This window comes from Mytilus galloprovincialis, chromosome 7 (genome assembly GCF_965363235.1).
Source record: "Mytilus galloprovincialis chromosome 7, xbMytGall1.hap1.1, whole genome shotgun sequence".
Lineage (NCBI taxonomy): Eukaryota > Metazoa > Mollusca > Bivalvia > Mytilida > Mytilidae > Mytilus > Mytilus galloprovincialis.
In genome coordinates this window covers 88,034,307-88,054,831 of record NC_134844.1, presented here as the reverse complement: position 1 = coordinate 88,054,831, position 20,525 = coordinate 88,034,307, and the positions used below count along the sequence as shown (strand labels likewise).

Here is a 20,525-nt window from a genome sequence, read left to right as displayed (position 1 = left end):
AAGAGCAAAATTTACGTAGCTATCTGGAACACGATAATTCACATTATATTTAAGTGCAAAAATAATTCCAACGACCAAATTGTAATGAATTATACCAAATAAACAGTGGTAAATTGACCCCAAAACTAAACAATACTTTTTAATTTATATGTCTACGTTTTCATATGATATTAAGATCAACCTAAGTATTAAACACTAAAAACATTCACTTACTAGCATGGATGGAAGATAAAATCAATACACTCGTATATGAGATGAATACTTTAAAAAAGTTTATAAAATAATTCTTACCAGTATACATCCTACTGATGTACATGTAACTTTTGATCTAAAAAAATTAAGAAAGAAAAAAGTAAACCGTATAAAATGTTAAAACCTACATCACAGGAATTAAGGAATAACAGTACTGTAGTTGAAGAGTTGCCACCGTCAATTGTAGATTTGACGGTCGCAAATGTAGTTTTACTGGCGACGCGTAACGGAGACAGTAAAACGGAGATTTGCGACCGTCAAATCAAAATTGACGGTGGCAACTCTTCAACTACAGTACTGTTATTCCGATTCTAATGCATTACAAAAATTAAAAATACGATAAAACTAGAAAAAATTTCTTAATTTGACAAATAGAAAAAAATCCGCGAAAATTCATGAATGCTTTTGGCACAAAGACGTCATGGCTAAACGTGACGTCATACAAATGAAAACTTACAAACTGGAAATTATTACGTTACATGTACGCTTCAAATTCGGATAAAATTACATTAGAACGGCGAATTCAACGTAGGTGTTGTTTTATTTTCTATTATAAAGTAGTAATCGAACATTTGTTGATTCAATCAATTCAAAATGGTGGGTCCCTCCTTAGTTACGCCTGGTCAACTGTGGATTTGACGGCAACTTTTAGCCAATGAAAAAAAATGTTACACCCAAATTGAATTAGAATTGCTCAATATATAGACAATGACTGTTTAGTGTCTTTAAATATCGGCTGTATTTGTACGAGGCTAGAAAACAAGGTGTATGCAAGCTTTGAGTGAGCTATTACACCTGTTTCGAGCCGAGTACAAATACAGTTGATATTTAAAGACATTAAAGAAGTAATGTCTTTATCCTGCAAATAATTCTGTACATTATTTCTGTTTTGAAAGACACGAAAACACATGTTTTGTATTTATTTTCGATTTGAAATCCCTTGAGGCCTGTGTAGTCATACGATACAGTAATCACTCATTCAGCTGCTGACGGGTTCGCAAAAAAAGAATCTCAAATGGTCAAAAATAATACATATGTACCTCGCTCAAGGTAAATAATTATCTATGTTAACATAACAACTAATTTCAACAGTAAAAACAAATGAAACCATTGTCCAATTTGAAACAGAAGTGTATGGGTTGTCCTACGCTCCGGACTCGACATTCACTAAACATGCATGCTGACATTGACATGGTTGTTTTTGTTACACAGTCATACATATTCAAGTTTGAAATCGATAGTTTTTATCGTAGAAAATAACGTTCATGTGTGTATGTTATCAGAAAATTGGTGTGATTCTTATTGGTCTAAAGAAATGATTGAAAACAAACAGAACGTATTAAAGTAATCGTTAATTCGCAATTAAAACGTCATTGGAATGCAACTTAAATACATTCTGAGGTCACGCAGGATCATGCAATACTCAGTACGGCAGTTGGTGGAGCTTTACAGCGATATCTGTATAGTATACAGATACAGCATATCGATATCTGTAGGGCTGTATCTGTAAAGTAGAACACACAATTGCAGGATAAATGAAGTTATTTCTGATTTTGTCCGATTATTTATGAAATAAATCAGACTCCAGTTTTTGTTCTATGATTGTTAAGAAATATCCCATAGTAAAATATTGAGATATAATTTTTTTCGAAATAAACAAATAAGTACCATCTAAATATGAATATCGTTTTTTCTATTGACACGTTTTCATCAAATTGTTATCTTATTTGATTAAGGAATATTCACTATATACCGCGATCTTGTATTGCACTTATCAGTATAGAATTGGTCAAATTTGAAATAGATTTGCAATTCGTATATAAGACTACTTATTTGTTGATGATTCAATGTATTTTTTTTAAACGAACCATATATTTATGTTGAAGAAATCAATTTCAAATTTAAATATGTAAGAGGAGATTTCTCTTATAGTGCAAATTATAACTGGAATGCTATTTAAGAAAAAAAAATTAATTATAGTAAGAAAAAACAAATTCGGTGACACAATTTTTTATATTTATTTTCTTCAAGTATATGATAAATACTATTTTTATTTAAAAATTGTATCCCATAGAATACTTTTTATTCACAAAAATGTGTTTTGTTATGAACAAATTATACAAATAAGGGCAATTTCGCATGACGAGTAGCTTAAAAAAAGCATGAAGACCCGTACTTATCTTATATATTTAAAAGAAGCATTGAAAAATCTTCATTTGCAAAATACCTAAGAAAATCTATGTGAGGGAAAATAAACACATGATCCATCTTAATTATAATGTTTCATAGATATAAACATTTATCCAAGATAACACATACATAAGGATGTACATAGGTGAGGTTTTGGAATACGTGTTAAATCTTTCGGACTCCTTGGTGTCTTTCCATTCGAAACAAGGGTAGGTAAAATATTGTTTCCCATTACACCTATTTATCTTTTAACACCAGACTTAATAGCTCATAAAAGGTCATTTGACACAATTTAAGCAGATTTTTGATTTTCTTTCTTTGATTTGAAACCCAAATAATACCAATGCAAATACAAGGTAAAAATCCGCGTCAGACTTTTCCCGCCATATTTAAAAAATCATATATCTCGAAAAGGAGTTCAATGACCTATCAATATCTTTAGCTTATTTTGTTCCTGAACTTATACTCTTCCAGCTTACAGTATCCATTTTGAATTCTTGATTTTTTAACTTTACCTTAGATTACATAAGTACATCCTTAAGGACATAAAAAGAAATATAATGGGTGAACAATTGACAAACTATAATATTTTACCTTTTCCAGTTAGAGATAAATAATAACTTTATGCTGTCTAGTATCTCTCTGAATACGACTGTCTTTTTGAATTTCTCGATCGAAAAAATTATAGAATATTCTTGATTTTCCAGTAAAACTGTTACAGTCTAAAATAAGATAAATATAGTTAGATAGACAGTTACATTGTACTTTATTCTCTAAAAACTAAGCACAAGTTTACAAAGAATCATACAATATAGATAACAATAGTTGAGATAAACAAACGCAGACATCAATATTAAATCATGTACATAGTGATGATGGCATACATGTTTAGTAACATGACTAATAAAAGGTGAACTTAAATAGAAAGAAATCAGTACGATTCATGTACGAATGTGTATGATTTAATATAATAATAATAATAATAATAATAATAATAATAATAATAATAATAATAATAATAATAATACTAATAATAGTAATAATATTAATAATAATAATAATATAGGGTTATTGCATGAATATTGTCCCGAGTAGAATTTTATATTGCATGACCTTGCGAGTGCAATATATGTTCAACGAGGGAAAATATTTCCCAATATTCATGCAATTACTCGTTTATTGTATAGCATTGTAATATTTGCAAGTAAAAATTGGTTTAAACTAAGATTTTGTCGTTTAAGACGACATGAATTTTGAAGATTTATTGCACTTGTGCAATAATCAAATTTATTGCACCCTTACTTTTGATTACTTTCTGGTCGAACTATTATATTGCTATGCAATAATAAAAATAATAATAATTATGATAATTGTAATAATAATAATAATAATATAGGGTTATTCCCTGAATATTGGGGAATAGTGTCCCGAGTAGAATTTTATACTGCACGAGCTTGCGAGTGCAGTATAAGTTCTACGAGGGACAATATTCCCAAATATTCATGCAATAACAATTTTATTGTATATCAATATAATTTTTGAAGGAACAAATTGGTTTATCTGAGGTTTTGTCGTTGATGACGTCATGAATTTTGAAGAGTTATTGCACTAGTGCAATAATGGACTTTATTGCAGTTTACTTTTGGTTACTTTCTGTGGGAAATATTATATTGCTTAACAATAATAATAATAATGATGATAATAATAATAATAATAATAATAATAATAATAATAATAATAATAATAATAATAATAATAATAATAATAATAATAAAAATGATAATAATGTTAACGAGAAGAAGAACAATAGTAATAATGATAATGATAATAATGAAAATAGTAATGTGGATAATTATGATGATAATAATAAACATGATAAATACAATAAATCTAACAACCCGAATACCTGGACTTAGTTGGTCAACGTTGTTTTTCGTCATTATTTTTAGTATGAAATTAATCAACGATATCAGTGATTTAGACAGATTTAATTTAAAAGAGGGACGAAAGATACCAAAGGGAAAGTCAAACTCATAAATCTAAAACAAACTGACAACTAAAAATGAAAAAGACAAACAAACAACAGCATACACGACACAACATAGAAAACTAAAGAATAAACAACACGAACCCCACCAAAAAACTAGGAGTGATCTCAGGTGCTCCGGAAGGGTAAGCAGAATCTATTGTCTAAGAAATATCATTTTAGTCTGTGTTTTTGATTAATAGGAGAATAAAAATGATAATCACGCAAAATCAAACTAACTCGCTTATTATGACAAAGTATTACTTCGGTTGGGTCTCTCTTAAATATTTATCCTAACATTAAGCATTGTTAAATGCAGAATAGTTCTGTAGCAATTATAACTTTGCAGATTGATTTTCGTTTTGTATGCTGTTTTATTTGAATAGTTATTTGCAAATGAAGTAAATATTTTTTCGAGACTTCTTTCTATTGTGCGTTTTTCTATGTTGATTTCATTCGCTTCCATTGTTTCGTTATTCTTTTGAATCGTTTAGATGGTGAGTTCTTTTAAGACGAATCACGCGTCTGGCGTATCAAAATATAAACCTGGTACCTTTGATAACTAATTAGCCCGGTTTTTAATGTCTAGACTCGCAATAAAATGTTTGTTTTCAGGCGTATGCAAACTTTGATAAAAAAGCAAGAAGTATCCCTAACATATATTATTTGTGAAATGATTTGGTAAAACGATAGGAAAGATATCAAGAGGATAATGCCAAATTGGTAACTAGTTAAGTACTTAGATGGTATGCTCGCGAGTAACATAATTTTGCATACATTATGATGTAGATGAAATTTGTTATGTGTGTTACATTTTAATGACTAATGGTCAATATTCATGTGAAATTATTAAATCTACCTCTAAACATATTTGTAGCAACAGCAATGTCAGGAACCACCCTATATACATCCTAGTTTTGAATAAGATCGATTCACTGCACGTCTGAAAAGTAAATATGCAGTACTTTTTTTTACAAGTTAAGACATTGCTTACAAAATATAAAATACACATATGATAAAGCAAAACAGAGTATCGTAGATATTGGAAGCTTGTACTGATAATGACAAGTAACAAAATTTTCAGGTAATATATAAAATACAACATTGAAAGTTAAAAGTGCTTTTGATTTTTATAACCGCTCAAAATAAAGGATTGGAAATCTTGGGATGTATGCATACCTCATTAGATTTATGAAAAAGGTCTTTTTAAGTAAGGGGATAAATATGTATAGATTGAATTAGAAATACACAACACAAGTCGAAAACAAAATATCAAATTGTACAATTGTTTGGAAAAGTAAGAAAAGATTTTTCATTACTGACACCAAACGTATTAATCCTGGTAAATCGTTTTGATTTTTTATCAGAGAAAAATACACTAGAAACATATTGTAGTCACATTGGAATATCTATTAGTGCCTTTGTATATTTATGTCCAATTTGTTATTCAAAAATACATAATCGATAGGTAGCATGACGCATTAGGATTCTGGTGTAGCTTGTTTTGAAGTTAACTCAGGTTTGCTTTTGTCTTAAATGTCTTAGTTTGACTTCTTAAATCAATTTATGAGGTTAAAAATCACTAGATTTAGAAATATATCTTTCTGAAAGCACTGGTTTTTGTAACACTGTTGTCTTAGTAAATGAGCCGAAAGAGAGAGAAAATTTAAAATTGTGAGAACTTCAATGTATGGCAACTGAATAAACATTAATTAAAAAAACAATGAAACTTACTAATGTGTTGTAACCACCACATCCAACATAAATCAATGCATTTGTGGATGACGTACTTCTAATATCTATTATACTCTCATGGGCATTTTTACAACAGAAATCACTACCGTGTGTTGAAGAAATAGTGTCGTTTATATTGTCAACTCCACAACATTGTAACTACAAAAAAATATCAAGATTTTAACTAAAAAACCCAGAATCTTTCTGATGAATTTTAAGTATACAGACGACTGTGAATTACCATAAATCATTTGTTTTTTTTTCGTTAATGTTTGTGTTAACGGAACTTTGTTTATAAGCAAATGGTTTTACACTAGTAATTTTAGGCCCTTTATAGCTTGTTTTTTGGTGTGAGCCAAGGCTCCGTGTTAAAGGTTTAATGGTTTACGTTTCTTAAAATTGTTATTTGGATGGAGAGTTGTCTCATTGGCACTCACACCACATCTTCCTATATTTATTAGCTCTGTCATGGTACCTTTGATAACTGGAAATAAATTTGCATTAGTAAACTAGTATTACATCAAATACTTACAGTTAGTAGCATGTGATTCCAATATATTGTAATACTATTATATTCATCATTTAAATAGTGACCATCTTGAAGCAATTTCAACTGAAATTTCATATCGTTGTTAATCTAAAAAAAGGAACCGATTTGTTAAACCCGTTATGGTCGAATAATTACTGCGTTTCCTTTCATTATTCTTTTGATAAAAGTTTGCATTTAAATCACAAATTCCAAGTGGGGAAGTTGAAATCATCCCTTCAAAGGTTCTATTCGTCCTAGTATCTATTTTCCATCGATGACGACAGGAGACTGTTGTAATCATATTCTTTTCTACCTTAGCAGCACAAACGAAACAAAAAGTGAAGCTTGGTCTCCCTAACATTCCGGAGCACCTGTGATCACCCGAAGTGTAATTTGGGATTCGTTAGTATCATTTTTACGCTTTGGTTTTCTATGTTTTGTTTTTGTGTATTGGTATTAGTCTTTTAGTCATGTTTGTTCTGTACAGCAGTCATCACCGTGTGATAATTGTTAAAGAAACTATTTAACAGAACACAAAACCATAAACCACATTAATATAACAGAGTAAAGGTAACAAGAAGAATCGCCCATGAGGTTGAATTCTTCCTTTGAATATATCGTCTCTCTTTAAGATTAAAAAAAATACTGATACATTAATAAACTACATATTAATAAGAACACACATTTGCGTAATAACATGTAAACGACATTAATATAACAGGGTAAGAATACCACGAAAAAATCAAATACTAATCTAATTTTTTGGTTTACCAAATTAGCATTCATCTTACAGAATTTAAATATCAAATTCAGTGCAGCAACGTATTCTTTTACAGCGGTGTACGTTTACCAGACAAATTTAAATTGGATAAAAGAAAGCATTTAGAATAAGGATGTCTTTAGACTTTCTTTACATTGAGAAAAGCTTGAAGTTCAGTATGCTTTATCCATACCAATCTAACAAACATATAAACGAAGCACTTTATTTTGCCTTATATGTTTATCTTAGCTTCGATTATCTGTATTTTATGTCATTAGTTTATACCAACCTTTGCCATAAATACAACCCACAATAGAAATGCGACTATTCGTATCATAGTCAATACCAACGAAGACCCTGTACTCTGAAACAAATTCGTTAAAAGAAAATAATAAAAAAAAACCAATTTGTTAACCAGGTTAAAGGCAGATGAATTATGGATTGATATTTTGCTTGCATAATATCACAATTTAATGCATCTGAAGTAAACAGGGATTAAAAACACACAGGTTCAATCCTTTTTACTTGTCAATTAAGTTTGACTAAGAACAACCATAACATTGTATTTCGTAGATATTAAAAGATACATCTGTTATTTTTATTTATTTTTATATTATAAAGTTGCATTTATTTTACTTTGTACTTGTTTGGCTTAATTAATATTTTGATATGAGCGTCACTGATGAGTCTTATGTAGACAAAACGCGCGTCTGGCGTACTAAATCAAAATCCTGGTACCTTTGATAAGTATTATGAAAACTATATGATATTGCTGGCACGAATACACGAACTTACTTTGCTTTTTAATGCCAGAAACTTTTCTTTCTAAACAACAGTACCGGAATCAGAATTCACATTACGTTTAAGGCCGTACCTTGACCTATAATGGTTTACTTTCATAAATTGTTACTTGGATGGAGAGTTGTCTCATTGGCACTCAATTAAAACGAAAAAAAAAACGAAAAAAAATCATAACCTCTGATATGACAAAACCAATTACAGTTGTTAACTGAAAAACTTTTAAAGGCAATGTGATAATGCATCAAATGTATTATTATATATTTAATTTACAAAGATTGCAAATTTAAAAGTAAAAAGTAGTATAGTTTTGTAGTCTTTTAAAATCAGTCATCATTGCATAGCACAACAAACTGTTATGTGAATATAATGTAATTCAAGTTATTCATGTTATCTTTTACAGCAAAACAAGTCGTCAAAAAATAAATACATACTGTTATGAAAAAAACAGACGATTTCCTCCACGATCCAATTAAGCCAACAATCGCATTTAACATTGTGAATAATCCAATAACGACTGCAGAAGCTGCAATGCCAACTAGTACGTCATAGAATTTGTATTGATACAATTCTATTCTGCGAAATATGTGTCTTAAGTAAAAATCATAGATCATGACATCACCAATCAACGTAAGGCCTAAACCTATGAATCCAGCAGCAAAAAACTAAAACAAAAAAGAACTATTTACAAATACTCTTCGCAAATATTCGACATGAAGTCTTTTTTTCACATAATTGTATAAAGTAAGTTGAGACATTTGGTATTGTTTATTGAACTCAAAAAGTTATAACCTTAGAAGATAATGATTAACATATACAGGTGGATTTGAAAATATATGTAGGTCCACTAAGGTCATGTCGTATTTAAGTATTAAGTATTTATACATTTGTGGCTATTAAACTTAAAGTTAAGTGTATTCCTTATAATGATAATATTTTGAGTTTTGTTGCAGAAGTACACACTTAAAAGGATATATCTATTCCTATTAAATCTGATAAAATCAAATATATTCTGTAGCAGGTAGGAATTTATGTAGCGTTCTAGGCAGTTTCTGTTCTTCAAATGTTGTGCAAAAAATGACAGTGCCAACAACATTAATACCGATTTAATGAACTAGCCGAAAAGATTAATACTGTAAATTCAGAAATAAATGCGACGTTTTTATTATTGCAAAAAAATGCGAATGAGTTGTAAACTCAATAATTTAAACTCGCATTTTGAAATATTTTATATGAATTTTACAGGATTTTTCGCAAAAACGTCTAAATCAAAATCGCATTTAAGTCTTAAATGACAAAATCACAATAATAAATGCACGCAATAATTTCTGAATTTACAGTATTACGAAACTTCAGTGTAGTCTGATAATAAACTTCTTAACTACATGTATGATGACCTTAGGACTCTGTGTTATGCTCTACTAACCTTAAGGGTTACCATAGCGCTAACAAACTAAATATGAAATGTTATATTTAAACACCATAACACTTTGGCGGATTGTTGCTTTATTGACAATCGTATCGCAACTCATTATGTTTATATTGATATTTTTCCCTTGAAGCAATATGTATAGTTTATGATGATATTTGGAGGTTTATCTGGTGTGTAAAATATCATGAAAAAAAAAAAACGGTTCCCATTACTAAGATATGTAAAAATAAACTCATATAATATAATAACCTAAGAATATGCCAAAACGTACTTTTAGTCACCAAAAGAATAAAAAAAATCAAAAGGCTAAATAAAAACGTATTTGACGAGCATTGAGGATGAAACATTGCAATGTTTTGTCCCCCTAAACACAGCTAATGTAATCTATTCCTGGGGTATATAATACTTAATATAACGAAAGATCAAAGTTATATAAACAGTTGAATTATTAATTTTACTATACAAATGACAGGAAAAAACTGTAGTGATACCTGTTGGGATGTGTTTATCCTCAGGAAGGGAAAGTTCACCAGCTTGGTATCAAGCTAGTGGCCATTTGTTGTAAAACGAACAAAACAATATACCAAGACAATCAAATCAAGAATTCTGTAAACATTGACACATTAAAGGGAACAAAGCAGACATCATAGATGTATAGGGGGGGGATTGAGATCTCATAAACATGTTTAACCCCGCCGCATTTTGGCGCCTGCTCCAAGTCAGGAGCCTCTGGCTTTTGTTAGTCTTGTATGATTTTTAATTCTAGTTTTTTGTGTGTAATTCTGAGTACAGTATGAGGTCTAGTAAACATATTTCTTTATGGAGCCAGCTGAAGGACGCCTACGCATGCGGGAGTTTCTCGCTACATTGAAGACCCATTGGTGGCCTTCGACTGTTGTCTGCTCTATGGTCGGGTTGTTGTCGCTTTGATACATTTTCCATATCCTTTCTCAATTTTATCATACAATGTCAACAAATCCATGCCATTGTATATCCTACATGTATATAATAGAAACTTGCAGAAACACTAAAAAAAAAAAAATTGCCATCATGTTAAAAACGTTATACAGAGCATGTTGAACTAACATTTGAGCTGCTATTGTTCAAAAGTAATATTCATCTTTTATATGAAAAAAAAAAACGTTTGCTCCAATTACTTTTGAATATGAAAATGATATTTATATACTTACAATTGAAGCGATTTTAATTGCCGCTGAGATAAAGATAATTTTGGATCTGAAATAAGTTATTACGATATTATCGTCCTGTGCAGTTTGTACAAACGTCATTTCACAATGCTTAATTAACTCTGATGGACATGAGACAAACCTTAAATGTAGCATTACTTTTCCTTTACATATTATTATTTATCAAATTCTTTGAAAAACCTTGAAAATAGTCAACTTTCTGTAAAAATAATTCTACTTGAACTTTTCATGATTTTAAAATCATCAAATTGTTTGTCTATTCCTATTGTCTAAATACACCTTCTCGCTACGCAGCAAAACAAGAGTAATAAGAAATGAGAAAAAGCAATATACAAAAAAAACCTGAAAACTCGTCGCGATCGGCGATGTCATTAAAACAGATCAGACTGCGTTACTTCAACTATTGTGTATGGTTTTCATTTTTCTTTTATCTTTTTCAAGTTAATATGAATCCATTGTTTTTGAACTTTTTGTTAAGCATATAGGTCTTGCGGTTGATTATAAATATCGTACCTTTTCCAATTTTTCTTGATAAAGATAACAAAATTGCGAAATATTCCGTATTGTAACGACAGCAATAGATAGTACTTATTTTTCGAAATAGTTGATTTATTGTCCTTGAATTCAAATTTTCTGTATGTATACTCAACTGCTATAATGCTCACAACCTATATAAGACGTAATAAAAACAAACGAAACTATTAGATGCGAAAAAGAGATAACCGCAAGAAAAGATGTCAAGTTACATAATGTATTTTTCTTCAACACACTGTTATTTTTAATTGTGTGCCAAACACCACTACTAACCGCGTATGAAAATGAAACACCCCTACTAACCCAATATCAATAATACCCTATTAATGTATAAAAAGTACGATAACGTCTGATTTTATATATATCCCAAAACATACAAATCGATCTTCGACGCGAGAATGAATGTAAATTTGTCTTTATCATAATTATACCTCAGTAGTTCTTTCTCCTTGGTAAACGATAATGAACGTAAAACGTAAGTCGCTAGTTGAATGTCTTTTTTTTTATTCCAATATGAATTATGAATTATCTACATGTAGCCTAACCGACGTTTGGTAAAGCGGCTGACTATCATACGGTTTGATAAGGCTTCAAGTGAATTATATAACGATAATTTCATAGATTTTATTTCAAAATAACCAACAGTAGTATACCGCTGTTCAAAATTCATCAATCGATTGAGAAAAAACCAAATCCGGGTTACAAACTAAAACTGAGGGAAATGCATCAAATATAACAGGAGAACTACGAAACAACAGAAACACAACATTAAAGTGAAACACACACAGAAACGAACTATAATATAACAATGGCCATTTTCCTTACAGCACATTTTAAGAAAAAAATGGTGGGTTGAAACGAGATTTGCAGCATGCAAAACTCCCGTTTTTATGGCAATGTTAAATATAAAACCAAAATGACAACATTACATGACATGACTACAATACAAATAAATTGGAGAACATATAAGACAGGGAAACACACGAATAATAGCTAACAAAAAGTGCCAGGTTTAAAATTTAATACCCCAGACGCGCGCTCCGTCCACACAAGACTAACCAGTGACGCTCAGATGAGAAAAGTTCGAAAGGCAAAACATGTACAAAATTGAACAGCATTGAGGACCAAAAGTTCCTAACTGTGGTTTAGTTAAGTAGTATATATTTTTTTTCAATCATAACGCCGATAGCTTCGATCGAAGAGACATTGCTTACAACAATCAGGACGTTTTTTTATTAATTGTTTGAGTTCAAGCCTGGTACCAAACATGATTTGTTTTCTTCATTTTTCTGCTTTGTATTATTGTGATGTTTGTTAAAGAAACTATATAAAAAGTCGAATATCAATTGTAATACTCCATTGACAAACAGAGCCAACTCCAATGAAAGAGATGGACAAATGATAAACACAATAAAATTGACAGAAAATACACATTATGTAAATATGCTCATTGACATATAATGTGTATGCATATGTACTGACACGACAACTGATAAAATTGAAGAAAACGCTCGAACCCCGAATGTGTTGTGCATTCTGTGAGAAATAAAGGTTGATAGTTCAAAGTTAAAAGTAAGAATAGAAGTAAAGTTAGGTAAATAATAGTTTGAATTAAAAAATCTGCTTTAAGAATAGAAAAAAATGTGTCCTAGACTGTTTTCAAAATTAAACATTGTCACACATTCACTGGTGTGTAGGCTGGTTGTACCAAATATATTTTGGTGTAGAGAAAGAAAATACTGTACGGTTCCGAACTAATAATGCGATTCTACTGATTAATACTCCAATTGTATCTTAATTATATAAAAATAGGTAAACCAAAGCAGCAACGTTACACCCGCTATTTTCAGTCTAGATGGCATTTTTCGACTTAACTTTATATGCATCTTTGATACTCAATACTCTCATACTTATTTAAAAAAAATAATATCAAGTGTAAATGAAGTTTGGTCAAATATATCTGATTGCAGACAAATGTGTTACATTTCAATATACTTTCATATTTTTTACCAACAAACGTACCTGACAGATAATGCAAGTTACTATCATACCGAAGTAAGCCTCCATATATGTACCAACTCTGTCTGCATAAACATCTTTGCAATAATATTCATAACTCTGGCATCCCAGCTAGAAATATATTTTAAAGAAGATGTTTTAACAATAAGATAAAAAAAAACAAAAAATAGAATGATAATCAAACGTTTGATTGCATAGGACTGTTTTGATCTGAGCGTCACTGATGAGTCTGGCTCTTCAGCTGTTTCGGTCCTTATACATCATTGATTTTCAAATATTCAGCTTTGACTGTTCATGCAAAAGGTTATTCAAATGCTTCGGACGCATATAATTTATAAAGTGTAGTGACCCAATGTGATAAAAAAAATGGTAAAACAAACATGACCAACCACCTGATTGTCATTTTATAACTCGTAACTTCAAATTTTGCAAGCCGCTACAGTTGTTCTGAGTATCATAGCGTCAACGTTTCCTTATTTGTTTGTCGAAAAGAAAAGCCTGTGCGTACTGTGGTTTATTTTATATGTGATTTGGAACGAATTTTGTAGTTTTTCTATCAAGTTTTAAAAAATCCCACATTTGAATAACCAGTTCAAACTGTGGCGTTGAGAAATTTAAATTTGCTAGTAGGATAAAATTGTTGTACACACTTGTAGTTGTTTATGAGAGTATATAGTAGACTTTTACACATTCCAGCTGGTTAAAGTTTACACATAGGAGTAGCAAACTATTTTGTGAATAGTTTTGTTATAATAGTTTTGAACATTTTTATAATAGAGGTTAGAAACTCACCTTTCTCTTAAAGTTTGGAAATGTGTAAGTGTTGTATGTGTATGAAATTCGACCTGCGGCAGCTGCATCGATGTATTCTTTCAACTTGTACAGATGGTATGTCTGGAAAACATTGACATGCCTCTATACTATAAACATGAACAATGATGATAATATTAACAAAGATACACATATCCTGTTTCTTTTCAAGATGTATTACTTCGTGATCTTTCAACACTACACGTTCAAAAAGCTTGAACAGCAAACTTATGTATAACAGCTTAAAGACATTTGATCGAGAGAGTCACAAGGTGGCAATCTCGAATGGGAATAACCATCATGTTTCTGTTAAATAAGGCGTGTATTCCATTTGTTTTGTCGCAAGGGGTTACACATATATACATATGATAATAATTAATACACAGTATGCATTTGTGTATACAGTTATGCGTCATATTTGTATACACATTGTTGTCAATATAATGGAATTTGAGGCGACGTTCATATACCAGTCAGAGGTTCAGCTAGCTATAAAACCAGGTCCATTCAACAATTTTCCCAAGAATATGATGGTTGTTATCATTTCGCTTGATGTGTTTCTGTTTTTGATTTTGGACTTTTCGTTTTGAATTTTATTTGGAGTTTAAAAGAATTGTTGTGCCTACTGTTTGGAACGCAAACGTTTTTGACATCAAACTCAATAGTCTCGCCTTAAAAAACATAGTTGCAAATCTTAATCAATTATTCCTTAAACATTGTAAAAGAAAGGCTAAATACGGCTCAAACACTCTTCATCTGGCGTAGAAGAACCTTAGCGGTTTGATTATTTCAAAATTGTAGTATCCGTTAAGCTGCTGATGATTATAATAAAAATGATATTTGATATCAGCAAAAATGTGCTATCAACTGGTCTGGTGATAATCTCTAGAACGACAGTTTCACCAGAAGTCACATCAATATGATATGTACCGATCATCAGGTTCTCTGCGTATTGATATTGTAGAATAACAGCTAAATGTCACAATTTGAAGCTTTTTGTCGAGTGAGAACAGCAAACGAAATAAAAAAGTTTTCATATTGTATCGATTAAGTCAAAAAGGTGTTTAAGTTAATTTAGAGAAACGGATATCTCATGTCAGCATGCAAGTGTTGGTTTATAACCTTTTGAACAAAGCGATATTTCATAATTCATATAGGCTTCAGAAAAAATCAAAGATGAACAGAAACACAACTAAATATCTGCAGATGCACAAAATGTTGATTGGTTACTGAAGAACAACTCACCTTGTTATAAATAATTGAAATAATCACTATGTAAATGCCGTATATAACAATCATCAGAGAATTCATCATAACAGTCTGAAAAAAAAACATAAAATAAAAGAAGCAACAATTATAGCATTGACGGCACCAGCTACTGTAAACCGACTAATTTTTGCGAATGATTTATTTTCGCGACTTTCACGAACAGAAAAAGCGCGAATATAAATCGTCGCGAATATGTACAAATCTGATTATTACTAAATTTATCTGATTTTGTTGTCCTCATGCTTCTATAGCTAAAAGGAAAAGAGTCACATGTATGTTAATAAAACTCTACATTTAACTATTTAGTTTCTTGTGCTATCTGATTCTTAGCAATGCAAGGAAAAATAAGATATAAGATTGTTGTATCATTTGCCCCCCCCTTCCTTTTTCATAGTTAGATTTTTTTAATTGGGCATAGAGTTATGTATAATGCTTTTAAAAAGATGGCATATCATGATGTAGACATTCCTTTTTGATTAGTTTAGTACAGTAACTGATTTGTCCTTTGTAAATGTATGTTGATCTTTGTCAATTAGCGAAGTATCTTTTGTTATCTATTTAAAGTGTTTTACAACCATTGATTTGCCCCTACTAGTGTTTGTTAAATTTGCACTTAAATGTGCAGAATTTTTTTTTCTTTCGAATAAAGCAATAATTTGCCATGATTATAGTTTAATCCTGTCTAGTTCTATAGAAAAAAGATCCGATAATGTTTTATTGTACGTAAGTAAATTACCATTACTGGAAGTTATCTAATCAATTTTCATCCATTATCTCCCATTGTATAAGCTTTAGTAACAATGTAACTTTAAGTTTCACAATACTCTATAGAAACCCCAAATAATAAAAAATGGTGCTTTGAAACACTCAGGATATATGTCTATAAAACAGATTTTTTTTTACTGCAATTAAATTTTTACTGCAATGAAATATAAGATCAATTTCCGTTAACTGTCAAATTCAAGGGAATATTTTTATCGACCCTTTTTTCGTATGCAACCGTAGTGATGTATTATGATTTGGGTATCGATATTACACTCTAACATAGGACTCGGACTTCTTCAACTGTGCCGTGTTTTTTTCTCCTCTTGGCTGAATGTATAGACGGAGGTTTGATATCCCACAAAACACGTTTTACCCGGCCGAATTTTGATAACTAGCATGTTAGTTTTATTAGTTCTGTTGTTTGTTTTTTTCCATATGTGTGTGAGTTTTATATGGCGTCAATTCGCTAAACTAGTATACATTATTGCTTAAGGGCCTGAACTTAAGTTAGTGTACTTGGTCTATTTTACGGTCGTTGAGTGCGCTGTAATATCTTTAATACGTTTTCTCCGTTTTTCATTCTCAATTTATTTTCTCTATTTTATCTCTATAGTAATCAGAACTTACAATTGACAGCATTGTCTTACTGTGTCTTAGAACTCCCAACATTCCACAAACTCCTGTGATAAGCTCGAGCACAAACACTCCGATAAAAGAGAACACTATTGACTTTACAGCAGTACCAAGTGGCATCGAAGCTGCATTTTCCAGGTCTGCAATCTTAATGACATCATCATCCAAAATATCATCTCCATATTTTATATAAAGTGATATCATTATCAATCCAAAACTAAAACCCTGTAAAAAATTTTTAATGATTACGCGCAATCACATTTTAGGACTTTTTAAAAGGTGAACTGTCAATTATGCAATTGGACTTCCAGGGTGATGTAACACCAAGTTTTGCAAGATAACAGCGTCGTAACCATCAATTCAAAATAACTTGTAATTAAAATAAAAAAGGTAGTGCATGTTAATAAGGTAACACTCACTTCTTTTCAATCCTTTTGGATTTACTTTAATTTTTTCTGTTATATTCAAAAATGGTTTTATGCGTTCTCTAGGTCGGTAAGTAAGTATTATTCTTCTGGATAAGACAGAAAAAATGCGGAGGTTTTGTTATTTTATATTGAAATTATATTCTTTAGAGAGCAGACAGAAAACTTTAGACAGGAACTGCAACAAATACCAGGTTAATCTATGTTGGTATTTTACAAATGGAAGTGGTATTATATTAGTAACACATAGATGCTTTCGTCTCAGTCGACAAATATTTATCGGGGTAATAATGTTGTCGAAATATACGTTTTGTCAATGTATACGTGGCTTGTTAGCATGAATAACTATACATGAAGGAGGAAATATACATTGTCGGAAAAAAATAAAATATATTTGTATGAGCTTTAGAAATAGGACGAAGAGCGAGGCTTACCGAGCTTTTCGCCTGTTTCGTTGCTAGTACAAATGAATAATATACAATCTTACAAGGTATGTATATTGTTTTTATCCTTAAAATAAAATCAAACACTTGAAACTTTATAAGTTAAAATTAAAAACATGGTCCCCAACTTTTCTAACCTACATAGCTTAAACGCGGACCACGACGAGGACATTAAACCATTGATACAGGGTAATATGAGACATTTCTATGTGAACCTGTTATTTTTACAATATTTGGCTGATGCATGATAAATAAGAATAGGTGTCGAATAGGTTATCATATCAGATGTTAATAATGTACTGGTCACATAAATCGATATAACACACAATGTAATGCCAAATTATAACACTTTAGAAGAGCTTTGTTTTGTAACTCAACATTTGAAACGGAGATCAAAATAGAAAAGGCGGATTTACTTTTCAGATTTTGATCTTTACTTGATTAATACAACGATAATAATGGTACTGTTAAAACTTTGCTCTGCCATACAACAAATATTATATTATGAAACTTACCCTTGTAATCACTAAAGCTGTCAAAATAATATTAGCTGAAATAGTGATACGACCTCTTTTCACTTTAACCATTTTGAATTTTGTAGTATTTTAATTTTTGAATTAATTTTCTAAAAGGACTCACAATCAATATATGTAGTCCTGCATTTTTTCGCTACCTAGTGAAAGATAACACTGTTCTTTAATACATGTTTTATTTGTAGACTAAAATTAATTGATTGAGGTTTGAACTTTTGTAGGTCAAGTAGTAGATAAAAAAATCAGTACAAATATATAACACTTTTCTGTTTATATGTAGATAACAGTTAAGCAGACGTTGTTTTATGTTTAAAGAAAATATAACAGGACCCATAGAAGATAACATATTAAAACACATATTGTGAGAAATACAACGTAATGATTGATGAGGATTACCGAGATATTCCGTCTGTTTTATTTAGTTTATATAAGTTGTGTTTGAAAAAAGTAGATAACTCTAATGTGTACAGAAAAGAGAAAGTCACTAACAATGGACACACAAAATAAAACTACAGCTTTTTGCATCAAAAACAAATATTTCAATTTGTCTCATGACTATATATAATATATAATTTAAGGATTTTGTTGTCGTATAACTTACGGACAGTCTACTTAAATGAAATCCTGACATCATAAAGGTGTTTATGCGTCAAAATTCATACAATACGCATAATCTGATTTAAGTACCTGAAAAAAAATGTAAATTAAATAGCATTATATTTGTAACAATAACAATACTGTGGTATATCATATTCTTGTTTGTGCGGGTTTAATTGCACGTATGTATAATATGAAATAACACTTACTTGTTGAGCTATCTATAAAAATTGAAATAAGTATCTGTCCAGTCACTGCATAAACATATTAAGATAAATTATGAATATGTTGAAAATAAAAATAAAAAACTGGCTCTAAGCAAGCACACAATCGTAATGTACATGTTTAGTCTGAGATGCATGATTGTTTGTATTAGTTGTTAGTGGCTTTGAACAGATAACAGCGAGTACTTTCAGATATGTTCCTAGTGTCTTTTTGTTGTTGGAATGTACAAGTATCCGACTACGTCTACAAGTATTTTTGTCCATCTGATGAATTAAGCCTTTTTAACTGATATTTATAGTTCGTTCTTATGTTGTACTGTAATACCACTATCCAAGGTTAGGGGAGGGTTGGGATCCCACTAACATGTTAAACCCTGCCACGTATTTATATATATATGCCTGTCCCAAGTCAGTAGCCTGCGATTCAGTGGTTGTCGTTTGTTATGTGTTACATATTTGGTTTTCGTTCATTTTTGTTTTTATATATAAATAAGACCGTTAGTTTTCTCGTTTGAATTGTTTTACATTGTCATATCGGGGCCTTTAATAGCTGAATATGCGGTATGGGCTTTGCTCATTGTTGAAGGCCGTATGGTGACCTATAGTTGTTAATGTCTGTGTCATTTTGGTTTCTTGTGGACAGTTGTCTCATTGGCAATCATATCACATCTTCAATTTATATTTATAATTAAAAGCAATCATTAAATGGACAAATATATATAGGAAGATTTGATATGAGTGATAATAAGACAACTCTCCATTCAAGTCGCAGTTTATAAAAGTAAACAATTATAGGTCAATGTACGGTCTTGAACACGGAACCTAGACTCACAACGGACAGCAAGCTATGAAAGGCTCCAACAACTACTAGTGTAAAACCATTCAAACGAGAAAACCAAAGGTCTAACCTATATAAAAAACATGGAACGAGAAACACGTATAAACCACATTTACAAACAACTGAACATCAGACTCCTGTCTAAGCACAGGGGCAATCAATTGCAGCTGGTATAAACATTTCCATGGTACCAAACATTCACCCTTATCTGTAACACAAAAGACCATACATTAAACGAATACATTTGATATATGATAAAATGTAAATATAAAATTGTTAAGAATAAGGGGTGAATATTTAAAGTAAAAGTATTATACTGCTCTGAAATACTAAACAATTTATACTCTCAAAAAAGTAATTTAGGCAACTGAACGCCGATATGTGAAATCAATTCGTTTGAAATAATCCTGAACATCTATTTATAAAGAAAGGAAGATGTGGTATAATTGCTAATGAAACAACTCTACACACGAAACCAAATGACACAGAAATTAACAACTATACGT

The 20,525-nt window shown here is 30.6% G+C and overlaps 1 protein-coding gene across 1 annotated transcript in view; it reads right to left on the bottom strand.

Moving 5' to 3' along the window:
• Window positions 1–18,454, bottom strand: part of LOC143082038 (uncharacterized) — a 33,600-nt gene extending 15,146 nt beyond the window's left edge. Inside the window, exons 1-14 of the mRNA XM_076257617.1 lie at window positions 18,343–18,454; window positions 16,954–17,184; window positions 15,538–15,612; window positions 14,275–14,376; window positions 13,486–13,593; window positions 11,443–11,597; window positions 10,912–10,957; window positions 8,724–8,954; window positions 7,781–7,855; window positions 6,735–6,839; window positions 6,203–6,361; window positions 5,328–5,411; window positions 3,037–3,164; window positions 292–328 (exon numbers count right to left, since the gene is read on the bottom strand). Coding sequence (XP_076113732.1) covers window positions 292–328; window positions 3,037–3,164; window positions 5,328–5,411; window positions 6,203–6,361; window positions 6,735–6,839; window positions 7,781–7,855; window positions 8,724–8,954; window positions 10,912–10,957; window positions 11,443–11,597; window positions 13,486–13,593; window positions 14,275–14,376; window positions 15,538–15,612; window positions 16,954–17,184; window positions 18,343–18,414 — 1,608 coding nt within the window. The 5' untranslated portion in view covers window positions 18,415–18,454. The remainder of the gene's footprint in view (window positions 1–291; window positions 329–3,036; window positions 3,165–5,327; window positions 5,412–6,202; window positions 6,362–6,734; window positions 6,840–7,780; window positions 7,856–8,723; window positions 8,955–10,911; window positions 10,958–11,442; window positions 11,598–13,485; window positions 13,594–14,274; window positions 14,377–15,537; window positions 15,613–16,953; window positions 17,185–18,342) is intronic.
• Window positions 18,455–20,525: the final 2,071 nt, after the last annotated feature.